This window comes from Alosa alosa, chromosome 16 (assembly GCF_017589495.1).
Source record: "Alosa alosa isolate M-15738 ecotype Scorff River chromosome 16, AALO_Geno_1.1, whole genome shotgun sequence".
In the NCBI taxonomy this organism is placed as follows: Eukaryota; Metazoa; Chordata; class Actinopteri; order Clupeiformes; family Clupeidae; genus Alosa; species Alosa alosa.
Window position 1 is genome coordinate 2336027 of NC_063204.1, and position 16646 is coordinate 2352672.

The 16646-nt window shown below is 40.9% G+C and overlaps 1 protein-coding gene across 1 annotated transcript; it reads left to right on the plus strand.

Annotated features, from left to right (window-relative positions):
* The first annotated feature begins 798 nt into the window (after positions 1-798).
* Positions 799-16606, plus strand: slc51a (solute carrier family 51 subunit alpha). The gene is made up of 8 exons (XM_048265917.1): positions 799-1422; positions 9334-9485; positions 9601-9674; positions 10766-10924; positions 11831-11942; positions 12436-12582; positions 15376-15481; positions 15816-16606. Exons 1-8 carry the CDS (start codon positions 1350-1352, stop codon positions 15971-15973), a joined length of 981 nt encoding a protein of 326 aa, XP_048121874.1. The 5' UTR covers positions 799-1349; the 3' UTR covers positions 15974-16606.
* The last annotated feature ends 40 nt before the right edge of the window (positions 16607-16646 follow it).

Consider the following 16646-nt stretch of genomic DNA (forward strand, 5'->3'; position numbering starts at 1 on the left):
AGTGTGTGGTGATGTCCACTTTGCAAATGAGAAATGAGTTGTTGCTTTATGTTAAGTGTGTGAGTGCTGGGGTGTTTGCAAACTCGCATGTGTGGCGTTCTTTTGAACCTTCCAAGGGTTAATGACCGACGGGTCTCGGACCCAAACTGGTTTGAACCCCCTTAGTTAACAAAGACATCTACACAGTTGTATGCAGACACAGGAAAGTGTGAACCTTTTATTGGGGAAACAGTCCATGCATGTCTTAATTTGTCCCCCCTTCGCATGTCTTAATTTGTCTGAACATGAGCATGATTGACCTGCATGTGTTTTTGTTACCTGGAAGCTTCCATATAAGGAGCCCAGCAGAGTATTCACGATGTGTTGGACTGAGATGTGTTCCTACACGACAGATGAATCTATTGCAGGGTGTGTCGCATTCAGTTACTTTCAATGCATCATCATACAAAAGAAAGGGGATATCCGCCCAGTGGACCACGGACAGGCCCGAAATGAATAATAGTGTATTATTTATGACACTAACATCATCCATAGTGAGTCTGTGAAACAAAGTTGAGGCAGTAAGAATCAAACTCACCACTATGTGGCAAAGGAATGTAGGCTGTGGGATGGTGTGTTGAGGGCTTTGATTCTGTTAGAATTAAACTATGTTTTGTGTGTCTTTTCCTTTGCCACACTCTGGCCGGTTAGAAGGACAAAATGATAGTTCCATAAAAATTAAAACTGAGAAATACTTAAACATAGTGTCGTGACAGACAATAGATTTGTCATCAATGTAATGAGTAGGCTACAGAGAGCTTAGAAATCTTGGTAGAAGATAAAATCACATGACGTAGCCTCTGCGCGTTTCCTTGGAAGCACGAGGGCATGTGATGTGGTGCGCTTGAATACGCTTCTCGGGGGCAAGTCTCAAACTGTTGGTTCGCACCCCATGGATTTTCCCATTTGCACGGGCTACGTTAGTTGTGTTTGGGCTGGGCTGTGACTTTTCTGCGTTTGAACCCGAAATCACAGGCGTGCCATGGGTCCATCACTGAAAATTACGCAATTTGCAGAGGTGCTGGTTTGGATGAGAAGCATCAAATTTGTGTAGCTTGTTGCGTTGTTCAGGGGCAGGGGCGGGTTTTCATTACTTCTACAAAAAGTTAGCCGAGGCTCTGTTCACTGTCATAACGGAGACAGCTTCGAGCTCGAAAGAAGCTGCGAGCTTGTCAATGATACCTCTGCATTGGTGTGGGGAGAAAGGAACCACAGTGAGAACTTGTTAAAGTATTGAATTATAATACACGTGTAGGCTAAACTATTTGTTCCATTCATTATCCTGAGGACACTCAATTAGTATACAAAGAATGGATGTAACAAACCAAACATTTGATCCTCGCTGCAGGCAGCAGCCACCACTCGCGATCGACATCATCTTAAGTGAGTATGCCAGCTGAATTTAAAACCAAGTAGCCTACAAGCAGCCAGTTTTGCTCCAGGGTGGCCGAAAATGGAGACGGGTGTGTTTGAGTGGCAGACTCGCAACGTTTCATAGCTTTCAACTTTGAATTTGGCAAGTGCCATGAATTCCTTAAATGTTGAATGAGCCGGCTATTAAGGTATTTCTGCTTACTGAATAGATACACAGCAGATAGGCTACATTTTTATATGAAAAATAGTTGTCTACCAATCTGAAGAGTGCACTTTCCTTCCATCATTTGAAATACAGCTATTTGGTGTCGTTTCTAAAGGTTGTTATTTGTGTTCAACATATTCCACATTTGCTTCAGAAGAAGAAGCAATATGGGATTGTTTCCGTTAGTTTCCCACAAATAGTGTCAGTTTGAGAGCGGAGTTTTTTTTTTTATACATGAACCCTTATGTTATCCTCAAATCTTACCGACACTCTTTATCCTTGGGGTCAATTTGACCCCAGCTAAATAAACCCTCAGAAAATGATTATAATTCACATTGTTACCCAGTTTTTTTGTGACGGGTACTTAACAAGAGTGTAATAAACACCATCAAAAGCCCTACAAAACAATCCCACCCACCCACACCCCTTTATGAACCTTGGAACCCTGGCTGGCAATATTGCCCATCCAGTGTCAGCTGCCCAAAGGCTTGCTGTTGCTTCCCCTTTTGACTTTTACAGTCCTGCCAAAATGACTTATATGTAATAAGTACTTGTGTATGTAATAATGATAATAACAATATGTTCCCATACTATTCAAATAATAATATCCATAATGTGTCAAATATTCATGTATCTTATGTTTCATACAGCTGTCAAACTGACCCCAAGGAACATCAATGTACAAAATATTTGTACAGGACATTGAAAACATATTATTGAAAAAAAATCATGCTAACTCTGTTGTACCCTTCAATTGAGGAAAAGTCATGAAACATGAAGCAAAAAAAAAAAAAGTGAACCATATATTTTATGATGTTAAACGTGGGTCAAATTGACCCCAAGGATAACAGGAGGGTTAAGAATCATGGGGGATCGTAGACCGTCTGAAGTTGACTTATCGGCCTAAACCTTCATGTGGAGTTGTTTGTCTCATTAATAAAACTAAGGTTATTTTTCTAGGATCGAAAAGTCGATGGTTTTAATTAAAAATTTGGGAGCTATAATCCAGTGTGCTGACATTCCCTCTTTTTTGTTTTACGCTCGTTTGTTTCGGAACTAAATAGTGCGCTCATTTTAATACTTTGTGAGCACCATTTACTAAATCGGGCGCACGTTTTACTAAATAGTGTGCAACATTTTACTAAATTGCTCCTTATTTTCATTTTTGTAAAACAATGTAGTAAAATGTGGCATGATTTACTAAATTGAGTGCACAATCTAATAAAATGAGACCACAATAGTAACACGAGAGCACTAGTAAAACAAGCGCACAATATACTAAATTGTGCACACAACCTAGTAAAATGAGACCACAGTTTAGTGAAATGAGTGCACATTCTCTCGATATACAAAGATATCTTGTAATGACACCTCCCGGGCTCCATACTTTGGCCTAAAGAAAGATGGGATGTGCCCACAACCACTCTACCAAACTACATTTAGCTACATGTATAGCAATAGCACCCCCTGTTTTATATTTCTGAGGAGGAAATAGACCCGAATTAACTTAATATGATATTTTTATAGGCCCAAATGAACTTATATGATATTTTTAGGTTTTGGTCAGAGATTTTACCTTTTTCAGGTGTACTTTTCTGAACCCCAAGACGCTGTTAGAATCCACATTTCTACATCGCCTGAGCAATGTTCCCTTGGGGAAGGCTTTTACACAAGCCACCATTTGCTAACACAGTCATTCAGTCAGTTTGTGTCTAGTGAGGAGGGAGTCAATGAACTTTGGCTCTTTAAGGGTTAAGGATTAGCATTCCAGTGGTCTTGAGCAGTTTAAAGAACAACTACCTGCAGTGACTTAAAGCCTGAGCATCTACAGCAGATCGGCTCATTTTGGGCCCATGATCTCAGGCTTTCATAGTGGCTAATGCAGTCATTTGTGTGCAAAATGCAGATCAAGGCAGGGCAGGATAAAATGAACAGCTACAATATTTATGAAGTGACAAGCTAATTCCATTATGTGAAGCATGTAGAGAAATCCTACAACTGAAGTCCCTGTGGCTATGGGTCTATTATTGGATTTATGTGTAGGCTTATCATCGTTAGTCATTTTATTGGATTTATATGTAGACTTATCATCGTTAGTCATTTTATTGGATTTATGTGTAGACTTATCATCGTTAGTCATCTTATTTGCAGCAGTAGAGGACACCACACACATCTGTTGTTGCAACAGGATGGTGTGGTGAGTCAGAAGCACCAGAAATGAAAGTTCCTTTGTAGAGCATCTGGATTCACTTTTTGGGAGTTGGTGCGAGATGAAATTGTAATGGTTTGCAGTCAACGCTTCCCTTGAGGAAATTTGTGTCCAGTTTTGTTATTTCCATTAAACAATTTCTGCGGAAGGATGTAGGCATCCTTCCGCAGTGTCTTTAATAAGATGTCTTTAATAATATTCTTCAATTAGTAGCCTGTGTCTTTAATAAGATGTCTTTAATAATATTCTTCAATTAGTAGCCTAGCCTGTTGTTCTTCATCCCAAGAATTCTCATCCGTGAGCTCTTACTCATGTGCACAGGCCTCCTCCCTTGAGCTTTCTCTTATTCACCACCCCTCCGTCAGTAGGCTGCACTGCTGCTGTGCACTGATCACTTACTGCCACTGCCACTCACTTACCAGAAATGACCAGCGGGATGAGCGTGACGAACACGACGAATGCAACACAGGTGAATGCAATTTTCCAGTGCGCCAAAAATGCCGACATCCTTGGTCCCTCCCCTTCCGCTATGTAGTCAAGATGGCGCCCGTTTAGTGCGAGTAGTGTCCATCGCTCCACACTGAACTGTTTTTTTTACCCTTAACGTTTTTAAGGGGTCATCCGGGTACTTTCAGTGCACTGACTTTTTGCGTTATTTACACTATATACTATAACTTTGAAGTTAGTTAACTTTGTGTGGAAGTAGATGGTTTGAGACACAGCCTTGCTCTCATTGTTCTTACCAGCAATATAGTCCGGGAGCCAAAGGCTTAATTCGGTTAAAAAAAAAAATTCTTTGCTGTTTCTTGTTGTCTTGGGGTTACTCAATAAGAATAGGGAGGGTGCCTGGTGATATATCTTAAGCAATTGCCTATATTCACCTCTGAAGTTGACCTAAACAGCGATTTGTCCATAAAAACGGCAATTTCATTAACCTTTTGGAAAGACAGCGTGAAATGTAAACCCATTTTTGCTTTTTCTTGCAGTAGAATGCCACATTATGACCAACTTAAAATTGTTAGATCTAACGTTTTATCTTTTACGTTCCCCTCGACATGCCTAATATTGGAAAAAAATAAAATAAAAGTCAACTGAGGGAGTCAAAATAGTCAACTTTACCACCCTTCTGCAAGGACAACATGGGGTGTAAACACATTTTTTTTGTAGACAACCTAAAAGCTAAAACCATTAGATCTGTCTTTTCTGTTTTATCATCCCCTTAAAGGGAAACTTGGCAGGATTTCCCCCTCTGCTGGAGAAATTGTGCATTATGCTATTTCAAACTGTGGGAAAAGGTAATGATAAAGCACATGGATTTGTTTACAAGCTAGCAAAACGGTTAGCATAAGTTCGGTAGACAATGTGGATGTTACAAGGTAAGAAACACGATTTAAAACAAGTTTCTTGTTTCTCACTTCTCTTTCCGGGACGGTAGTCTCAATGTTGCAAGGTTGGTTTTCCGCCTGGGGACGCTAGGGGCAGCGGGAAAAGTCACCATTTTCACCGGAACAGGTCATTTAACCATCCAAATGATTTCTAAACGGGTTTATTACGTTGAAATAGTTGCCAAGTTCTCCTTTAAAACATGTCTGAAAGTTGAAAATAACTAACTTCAAGAGCTTGAATTGTCAGGTGTGTAAAGTGCTACAAGACTAAAATTTGAAAACGATAGATATGTGAATGACCCCATATGGCCATGACCTTTGACCCCATGACCTTTGACTACCTAATAGCTGATGTTCATTCTCACTACAGGACAGTATTAAAACCACTTAATCTGACATGAGGAATGTAAGGGATAACATCCGCCGAGGTCTCCTGATATGCAGAAATAATGGAGGAGACGGATGCAAAGACTTCCCCGATGCAGAAAAGAGTTTCCTCCACCAAGTTCATTAATTCTGTATATCGGGACACCTGACAGGATGTTATTAAGTTTATCCCCCATGTCATGTATGTAGGCAATAGGCATGCCTGGCCGACCTGTTCAATTTGTACTTTCATTGGTTACAGACAAACGATGATGGGTAGTTTGCTTTGTCACAGTAGATTGTTGCTAAGCCTGCTTGTTGCCAGTTCAATCGTCATTTACATTGATATGGGATTACAGCGATTACATTTTTACATAAAGCACATACAATCATCTTTCAACTGACTATCTTGTTTTGTGTAGCTGGATGCTAATGTGATTTGTTCCAGTTTGTCATCTTTTGATCTTTTTGCATGCCACTCATTCAGACAGCTTAAAAGGGATCTCTTTTATCACTCCCCTTAGAATATGTCTGAACTTGGGAAAAGATTAATAAAATATCAGCCCTAAAGCAATACAGTGTAATTAATTTAATGGGAAATAACAGTTTCAAACTCATTTTGCCATTCTGAGTTACAGTGAGGAGAATAGCGTCTTGGACATTGCCACGCTCAGAATGCAACGCTCAGTAATGGGGCAGGGTGCATGACCCTTTTTGTCAGTTTTAGACAAATTGGGTACCACCTCATCACTAAATGTTAACCTGTATGTTGATTCCTAATCCTACATTGAGTTACTTTAAGGAATATGCTAGAGTGAGAATGAACATCAGCTATTAGGTTCTCAAGGTATGACAGACGTGATAATGCTCTCCCTTAATATTTTATCTATAACACATGACATGTTCAGTCATGTAGCGCCTGACCCACTTGACCATCCTGATATTAGTTATTTATTTTTCAGCTTTCGGACATGTCCTGAGGAAAAACAGTGTTGGGTTTGCATTTCATGCTGTCCTTCCAAGAGGGCAATAAAATAGTTATTTTTAGGGGGAAATCACTATTTTTTAAGGGCTTATAGTTTTTGAATAAGACAACTAACCATGCCAAAACATCTCCAGTATAAATTCCCTCATGGGCACTACTTTTGCAAGGTTTTGAAATTGTAAGTGCTCCAAATTCAAAATCACTTGAGGAAAAAAAAGATGCATTTCCCAGTTGCAAACATTTTATCTGGGTTTGTTTCAATCAACTGGACATAAATGGTGGGTACAGGACAGTAATTCCAATATGAGATTAGAAATCTACAAGTTACTACTCCAGAGTGTATACATTTTTGGTAAAAGAAATTATGGTTTTGTTGAGAAGAATATTATAAAAAGTGGTACACATAAAATACTGTTTTCTATGTTGTGTCAAGCCATAACTGAAAAGGTATATCTCAGCAATGACATAAGATGTCAGGCTGTGAGTTTTCTATTATAGTCATAGTAGAGGACTGTTAGGACAATAAAATGTGTCCAAAAGTCTTAGACTATGGTGTAGAATCCAATATATCAATATGAAGGAAAAAAAACCCTAGGCATTATCTGAAATAAGAGAAGAGTTATTTGTTTGTCTGTTAGAAAACCATTCCCAGTGTCTAATGTTGAGGTTGTTTAGGGGAATGCCACGAGTGTAAAATGCTGTCATCATAGGAAAGGTTGGCTGCTTTGAAGAGTCTAAAATATAAAACTTGTAAACAAACAGCTTTGTTTACTCCTTTTTCTGTTTACTACATTATGTAAGGGATAACGGCTGCCGAGGTGTCCTGTTATACGGAATTATTGGACGAGGGCGAGGGGCAAAGAACCTCAACACTCAAGTGCATATATACATACATTTAAAATGAATATATTTATTAACAAAGTGACCCAGCATATGTGTTCCCCCATCAATCACATCTATGACCCTGCTGGTATAGACCTCTCAAGTTCGCCAACAAAAAGGACCAAAAGCTGCCATCTTTGCCCACAAAAGGAGACCCGGGTACCCGGATCTCCTTATATGGGCAAAGATGGCAGCCTTGGGTCCTTTATGTAACGGAACTTCAGAAATCTAGCAGCTGGGGGGCGCTGTGGCGCAGCGGGCTGCAGCCCCGTGCCATGTGCGGGTCTGGACGCCCATGGGGACCCAGGTTTGGGTCCGACCTGCGGTCGTTTCCCGGTTCCCACCCCGTCTCTCTCTCCCACTTGCTTCCTGTCGCTCTTCACTGTCCTGTCCAAATGGAGGCAAAAAGCCCGAAAAAAAAAAAGAAATCTAGCAGCTGGAACACCACTGCTCTCTAATATCTGGTTAAGTAGACATGAGGAACACCACTGTTCTCCAGTATCTGGTTAAGTAGACATGAGGAACACCACTGTTCTCCAGTATCTGGTTAAGTAGACATGAGGAACACCACTGTTCTCCAGTATCTGGTTAAGTAGACATGAGGAACACCACTGCTCTCTAGTATCTGGTTAAGTAGACATGAGGAACACCACTGCTCTCTAGTATCTGGTTAAGTAGACATGGTTAGTATCTGGTTAAGTAGACATGAGGAACACCACTGCTCTCTAGTATCTGGTTAAGTAGACATGAGGAACACCACTGCTCTCTAGTATCTGGTTAAGTAGACATGGTTAGTATCTGGTTAAGTAGACATGAGGAACACCACTGCTCTCTAGTATCTGGTTAAGTAGACATGAGGAACACCACTGCTCTCTAGTATCTGGTTAAGTAGACATGGTTAGTATCTGGTTAAGTAGACATGGGGAACATCACTGCTCTTTAGTATCTGGTTAAGTAGACATGAGGAACACCACTGCTCTCTAGTATCTGGTTAAGTAGACATGGTTAGTATCTGGTTAAGTAGACATGGGGAACACCACTGCTCTTTAGTATCTGGTTAAGTAGACATGGGGAACACCACTGCTCTTTAGTATCTGGTTAAGTAGACATGAGGAACACCACTGCTCTCTAGTATCTGGTTAAGTAGACATGGTTAGTATCTGGTTAAGTAGACATGAGGAACACCACTGCTCTCTAGTATCTGGTTAAGTAGACATGGTTAGTATCTGGTTAAGTAGACATGAGGAACACCATTGCTCTCTAGTATCTGGTTAAGTAGACATGGTTAGTATCTGGTTAAGTAGACATGAGGAACACCATTGCTCTCTAGTATCTGGTTAAGTAGACATGAGGAACACCACTGCTCTCTAGTATCTGGTTAAGTAGACATGAGGAACTCCACTGCTCTCTAGTATCTGGTTAAGTAGACATGGTTAGTATCTGGTTAAGTAGACATGAGGAACACCATTGCTCTCTAGTATCTGGTTAAGTAGACATGGTTAGTATCTGGTTAAGTAGACATGAGGAACACCATTGCTCTCTAGTATCTGGTTAAGTAGACATGGTTAGTATCTGGTTAAGTAGACATGAGGAACACCACTGCTCTCCAGACAGTTTGAAGTGGCTCCTCTTTATTTTTCCTCTGTACAATATTCCCTCTGGACATCACTTTATATAGGACATGAAATTGTATATTACCTTAATATTTTCTTTCTAATTTGAGGGGAGCAATGCACTGTAGCATTTGAAGCAATACTTCAATGACATCAAGAGCCCTCCTGAATTTTTGACTAATGACAAAGCATGGCCTGCCCTGAATGAGTTTGAGTAAGCTCATCCTATAGTTCAATGTGTTGATTTATTTCTTCCTATGATTTCTTTCCCACAGATTTAGACCTTTTTGGAATCATCCTCTATTCAATCCTCACATTCATGGCTGCCGTGGCCGTGCTGGTTTTCATTGAGGAGTGCGTGTACATCTACAGAAAAGTGCCCGCGAATAAGAAGAGCATCATCATCTGGGTGAACGGCGCTGCACCGGTCAGTTCTGCCCCTTTTCTCTCAGAGACATTGAGAATGTTTTATTTGATGTGTACCAAGAGAAAGTCCTGAAGAATCATTTACCATTAACTTGAAATTGTTTGTTATTCTCCAGATAATTGCCACCATGTCTTGTTTGGGCATGTGGATACCAAGAGCCACTATGTTTACTGACATGACCTCAGCAACGTGAGTTACATCAGACTATGATCTGCTTTCTCATATACTACCATCTACAAAAAACATCATCAGTTCTAATCTCTCTGATCTCCTTTGTTCTTGTATGTGGACTTGCACAAATTAGATAAAGTACTCTGACAGATGCATTTGCTGAAACATTTTGGAATGTGTTACAACATTAGTTTTGAGCTTGAGCAGGAAACATGATTGAATGATTCATGATCTCATTTCCTGGTATTTCCTCATTTCCACACTGGTTCTGTAAAGTATAAGTCATTAGTAAGGAGGGTGTTCAATAGATATTGTTGAATTTTGTTGAAATGATTTAATTGATAACTGAGCAACTATTAATGGAATGAAATGATTACACTGTGTCATTTAATCAAAGAAGTATGTTTCCCTGATATCACTAACAGGGGCGCCTGCAGAAATTAATGGTACGCACAAAAATGTTTTATATCGATGATGCCCTTGAAGTCTTGAGTTATTGAATTAGCTTAACATTGTGTGCTGGTAACGCTGTGTGCGTGCGCTGGTATTCTCTCTCCTGCTCAAACAAAAGGTGTGCATGCATATAGTTCCGCATTAAGTTGATTTTGATGAGGTGTTTACTTTACAAGCAAATGTAAATGGCCTACTGTCATGCCATTAATGGGATACTGTGTAGAGTTTGGACGTTATGGCCTACGGTCATGCCGTTAATGGGATACTTTGTAGAGTTTGGACGTTATGGCCTACTGTCATGCTGTTAATGGGATACTGTGTAGAGTTTGGACGTTATGGCCTACTGTCATGCCGTTAATGGGATACTGTGTAGAGTTTGGATGTTATGGTGGCCCAACTTGGTGTGGATTCACACACAGGGGAAATTCTCTCTCTCGTTGTTGTAGTAGTATAGTATAGTATTATTATAGTATAGTAACCTATGGTGCGCACAGTGCGCACGGCCGTACACCTGCAGGCAATTAAATGAAAATATGTGGCATGATAAAACTGCATTCCTTTTAAAAAACATTCTCAGAGTATGAAGCTGTAAGTGCTGTGTGTGTGTGTGTGTGTGTGTGTGTGTGTGTGTGTGCGCACCTCTGTCCCTTCTACAGATACTTTGCAGTTGTGGTCTTCAAGTTCTTGATTCTGATGATTGAGGAGTGTGGGGGTGATGAAGCCTTCCTGAAGCAGTCAGCGAAAAAAACCTTCAGGATAAGCACAGGACCATGCTGCTGCTGCTGCCCGTGCCTTCCCAGGGTCCCCGTCACAAGGTGCACACACACACACACACACACACAAACGCACACGCACACAAACGCACACGCACACACACGCACACGCGCACACGTACACACACACACACACACAAACGCACACGCACACGCACACACGTACACACACACGCACGCACGCACACACGCACGCACGCACGCACGCACACACAGACACACCTGTGCCGCCACACCATGCCATTTAAAGTAAAGCAACACTTCCAACAACTTCCAACTCCCGCTAATTTCAGTGACTTTTTACTTTTTATTAACAGAGCAGATGTGTTTCATATAAACAATGTGTTCTTATACCACACACACACAAACACACACACACACACACACCTACAAGTTCATGCCCATAGATCCAAACATGTGTGGCAGATGTGTGGTCTGGTGCTGAGGTCACGGGCAGGGAGAGTGAGAGTGAAACTTGGCAGGACACACACACACACACACACACACACACACACACACACACACACACACACACACACACACACACTTGGCAGGACATCTATCATGTTTCTCTTCTGGCAAATTGAGTGCATGTTGGCCAGCTGGGATTAACGAACTCCCGGCCGCTCAACCCATGTGTGTGTGTGTGTGTGTGTGTGTCTGTGTGCGTGTGTGTGTGGCCGCTCAACCCTTTTTTTTTAGCATGGCCTCAGTATATGCATGTTCTTATGCAAGTTTGTTCAGTAGCACTGTCACCAAAAGCAGCACCATAAGGTCATTGCTCCCCCTAGGGGTAGAGAGGTCACACACAGAGGACCCAGATCAATGTCTTTTCAGTGTGTTTTCATTATAAATCAGTGGTTCATTTCTGTAGTGAAAACTCAACTGAAATACTCAGTTTGCCCAGAGATTTGTGGGAGTTGAAAGTCCTTTCTCCTATCACCCCAGGCGGAGTCTCTTCCTCCTCAAGTTGGGCTCTTTCCAGTTTGCGTTGATGAAGATGGTCTTCACGATCCTCTCCATCGTCCTGTGGACCAATGGGAACTTTGAGCTGACCGATGTGAGTTCGACCAAAAAGACTCCACACACACACACACACACACACACACACACACACACACACACAAACACACACAGTTTGACCAAAAAGACTACATTTCTGTCACCAGCTCACAGAATGATAGAAAGTGAAAGTCACATTAACTTATTGATTTTGAAGGTGCAGGTTTTTAAATGTAAATGTTATTTAATAAATGCTATTTAAATAAATTTAAATAGAAATGTGTTCAGACCAAAAAAAATGCCACTGTCATGAATGACAGGAATTTTCTCAATTCTTGATTCTTTACATTGTAATAGTTTCTTAGTAGTCATGAATCGTTTCGTCACCAGAGCCAAAGGAAACCACACAGTCATTTGTGTTTAGTCACTAATGACATCCCTATGGATGCAACATACAAAGAAAAAAGACATGCTCTGTTCAGTATAACATGGCTACAGCATTTTAATAGCAAATTTAAAATGTCACGGTGGCATGATTGTCTTGTTTGTAGCTGAACATCACTGGAGCTGCGATCTGGATCAATCCCTTTGTGGGCGTCCTGACCATCATCGCTCTTTGGCCCGTCGCCATCATGTTCATGCACGTACGCATCACACTGCGGACCCTGAAGATCATCCCCAAATACGCCATGTACCAGGTACTGCGTGCACAATGTACCGTCACACAGTGTGTGTGTGTGTGAGAGTGTGTGTGTGTGTGAATGTGAGTGAGCACGCTTCACTGTCTCCTCGTGTGTGTGTGTGTGTGTGTGTGTGTGTGTGAGCACGCTTCACTGTCACCTCGTGTGTGTGTGTGTGTATGTGAGAGCACGCTTCACTGTCACCTCGTGTGTGTGTGTGTGTGTGTGTGTGTGTGTGTGTGTGAGCACGCTTCACTGTCACCTCGTGTGTGTGTGTGTGTGTGTGTGTGTGTGTGTGTGTGTGTGAGCACACTTCACTGTCACCCGTGTGTATGTGTGTGTGTGTGTGTGTGTGTGTGAGCACGCTTCACTGTCACCTCGTGTGTGTGTGTGTGTGTGTGAGTGTGTGAGCACGCTTCACTGTCACCTCGTGTGTGTGTGTGTGTGTGTGTGTGTGTGTGTGAGCACGCTTCACAGTCACCTCGTGTGTGTGTGTGTGTGTGTGTGTGAGAGCACGCTTCACAGTCACCTCGTGTGTGTGTGTGTGAGCATGCTTCACTGTCACCTCATGTATACACCATGTCAAGATTACCGCTCTTTACAAGTGGCATGTTTTGATGCTTTTCAGATCATCTGAGGTCTAGTGCCTTGAGCTGTTCTTCCATAACATGACTTTGAGCCTCCAATCCATAAGCTGTTCTTCCATAACATGACTTTGATCCTCCAATCCATAAGCTGTTCTTCCATAACATGACTTTGAGCCTCCAATCCATAAGCTGTTCTTCCATAACATGACTTTGATCCTCCAATCCATAAGCTGTTCTTCCATAACATGACTTTGATCCTCCAATCCTTGAGCTGTTCTTCCATAACATGACTTTGATCCTCCAATCCATAAGCTGTTCTTCCATAACATGACTTTGATCCTCCAATCCATAAGCTGTTCTTCCATAACATGACTTTGAGCCTCCAATCCATAAGCTGTTCTTCCATAACATGACTTTGATCCTCCAATCCATAAGCTGTTCTTCCATAACATGACTTTGATCCATAAGCTGTTCTTCCATAACATGACTTTGATCCTCCATAAGCTGTTCTTCCATAACATGACTTTGATCCTCCATAAGCTGTTCTTCCATAACATGACTTTGAGCCTCCAATCCATAAGCTGTTCTTCCATAACATGACTTTGATCCTCCAATCCATAAGCTGTTCTTCCATAACATGACTTTGAGCCTCCAATCCATAAGCTGTTCTTCCATAACATGACTTTGAGCCTCCAATCCATAAGCTGTTCTTCCATAACATGACTTTGAGCCTCCAATCCATAAGCTGTTCTTCCATAACATGACTCTGATCCTTCAATCCATAAGCTGTTCTTCCATAACATGACTTTGATCCTCCATAAGCTGTTAAGCAACTAAGAAACCCAACGCGGCCTCATCATTTACGTTAAACGCTTACAGTGTGGTATGAAGTTACACTAAAAGCCATTGCAGTATATGCTTTTTTTTGCTTTGTGCTATATCAAGTTCCAGGTTTACTGTCCTTAAAGAGTGATGACATAAACAGTGATATAAAGAAATCATATTTTAAATATTATGTGAATTTATTTGAAGAGATAGTACCGTGATTTACAGTATCACATTATGAGAATAAGTGACGGGTAATTAATTTACCTTAGTTTCACATGTCCATACCATAGGTCCATACCAGTGTTTCTCATGCAGAATCAGATTAGAAATATATGTTTAAAATGCCAAGAATTGGTAATAACTTTGTAAAAGAGGACCAACCCTTCATGCTTTGTATACATGGCAGTTATAGAATTCTCTGGAATTCAAATTTTGACTTAGACTTTCTGTTAGACAGTAGTGTCTTTCTGATGTGTTTCACTTACGGTAATGGTCCCTAGTCTCATTACTGGAAGTCTCTGCTGTTTCTAGGAAATATAACTGGGCTGGCTCTCTCTTAGCTATGTGTGTGTAGAAATGTATCTTTAGAAATTGGACTGAGTTTTGTCTCAGAAGACAAATCATCAATGTGTATGGATATAGCCTATTTTACAGTTTTTCTCAGTTGCTTTGGTGAATTTAGATCAAAATTGCTTGTTCAAACTCTTCTCACTTATGCACATCATAATATTGTTATGTTTATAAATAAAGATTATTATTATTATTATTATTATTATTATTATTATTATTATAAATGCAATTTCCATTGCTCCGCACAAACAGCAATGCTTTAGTACATCCAGGCACTTGATTGTGTACAAAAATCTGCTGTTTTTTTACATTTTCAATTGCTAATGTCATGTTGGTCAAAATGCACTGTACTGGGTCCATGCTGAGTAGTCCTACCCCCAAAAACAAATAGGCCTTATTTCACTAGCTTGAGTCATTACATGCGTAGGTGTATGCGTAGGCATAGTCTAGCATGTCTAGCATATATATGTCAACACGATGTAAAAACCTGTTTTCTTTATACTGTCACAATGTCTGTCAACAGTAGTTTTGAAATAGCTATGCCACACATCGTGTTATTCAGGTTCTATGTGAAATGCATTTAAATGAGTAGGTGGCCTGATGTACAAAAAACAAACATTGTATATTATATTATATTAAATATTATATTGTTTCACTAGTTGTCACCAGTTTCATTACTGGAATTCGCTCTTGGAATTCGGAATTAAATCTCTTGGAATTGAATTAAATCTTGAATTGAATTAAAATCTTGGAATTCGGAATTCGCTCTTGGTTCCAGGAAATGTTGTATTCCCTCTTACCCACAATGCATTGTGTGTCTTCCCAGCTGGTGCTGGTGCTGAGTCAACTGCAGTCGGCCATCATCAACATCCTGGCCATGAACGGCACCGTTGCCTGTGCACCCCCCTATTCCTCACAGGCCAGAGGATACCGTAAGTCCCCTCCCTCCCCCTGGATCTTCCTCCTCCAGCCGACAGCCAAGCTGCAGCTAACAGCTAGAGCAACCAGACAGCTACAGTGCTACACTAGTTTGAGTTTGAGTTTAAAGATGTCCCCAAGGTGTAGCACTGCATGGTAGTACAGGGGTCATTTAGGAGTCATTTGGGGGATAAAGGATGGTTATCATGTATGCTACACAATTTAGAGGCCCTTTCAGCACATGAAGAACTCTGTGTGTTTTCATGCAGATTTAAGTTGAACAGACTGATTGTGAGATATGCTGTGTGTTGGGTTTCCCTCTGTAAGCCTCTCCTCACATCTCCACAGTGATGAGCCAACAGCTGCTGATTCTGGAGATGTTCATCATCACGCTGGTGACGCGGCTGCTCTACCGGCGTCAGTACGACCCTTTGCCCCTCGCGGAGGACGACGACGAGAAGGAGAAGATGGTGTTGCCCTCGGAGACCATCGAGAACACAGCATGATCTTGCTGGCGCGACTCATGTGCTTGTGTGAGCATGTAAACTGAACTGGGGACACACTAACTGGCATCACGAGGAAGTGACCTGTCCTGCTTTGAGGAAGAGGAGAGGAAGACAGATTCTCCTGTAATCGCTGACAACATTCTTCTTGGTTCCTTTTTCCAGATGTGCTTGTGCTTGTCTAAGGTTTTGCTGTCTTCACAATTTGACCCTTTCAAATTGTGAAAGTCCTGTCCACCAAACTTAGCGAAGGGTTAATTTGACCAAAGGCTAGTCATCCAATCTGTTTCGAAGGCTTGAGACAGAGTGCACACACATTTCTATGTGGATGAATATATATGAACACACAATAATATTACAACTATGAGAACATTTCAGTGCTCTTTTCTGTGTGAAGTCAGAGTTGAATATATGCATCAGATCAAATGAATATGCGTATACATGTAATTCATTTAAAGATTTTTACTAGGACATAATATGATGAATTATAATCTTATTTTTGAGGGATAATGCTTCATTGTCATGCAATAAATACAATTAAGTACTGTATTGAATCTGATGCATCTACGACTACCACTGTACAAAAATACACACATGAAGTTATGACTATGACCAAATAAATTTTATGAAAGTCTACTGAGTTTTTTTTACTTACATTTATCAGTCTCTTATCCAG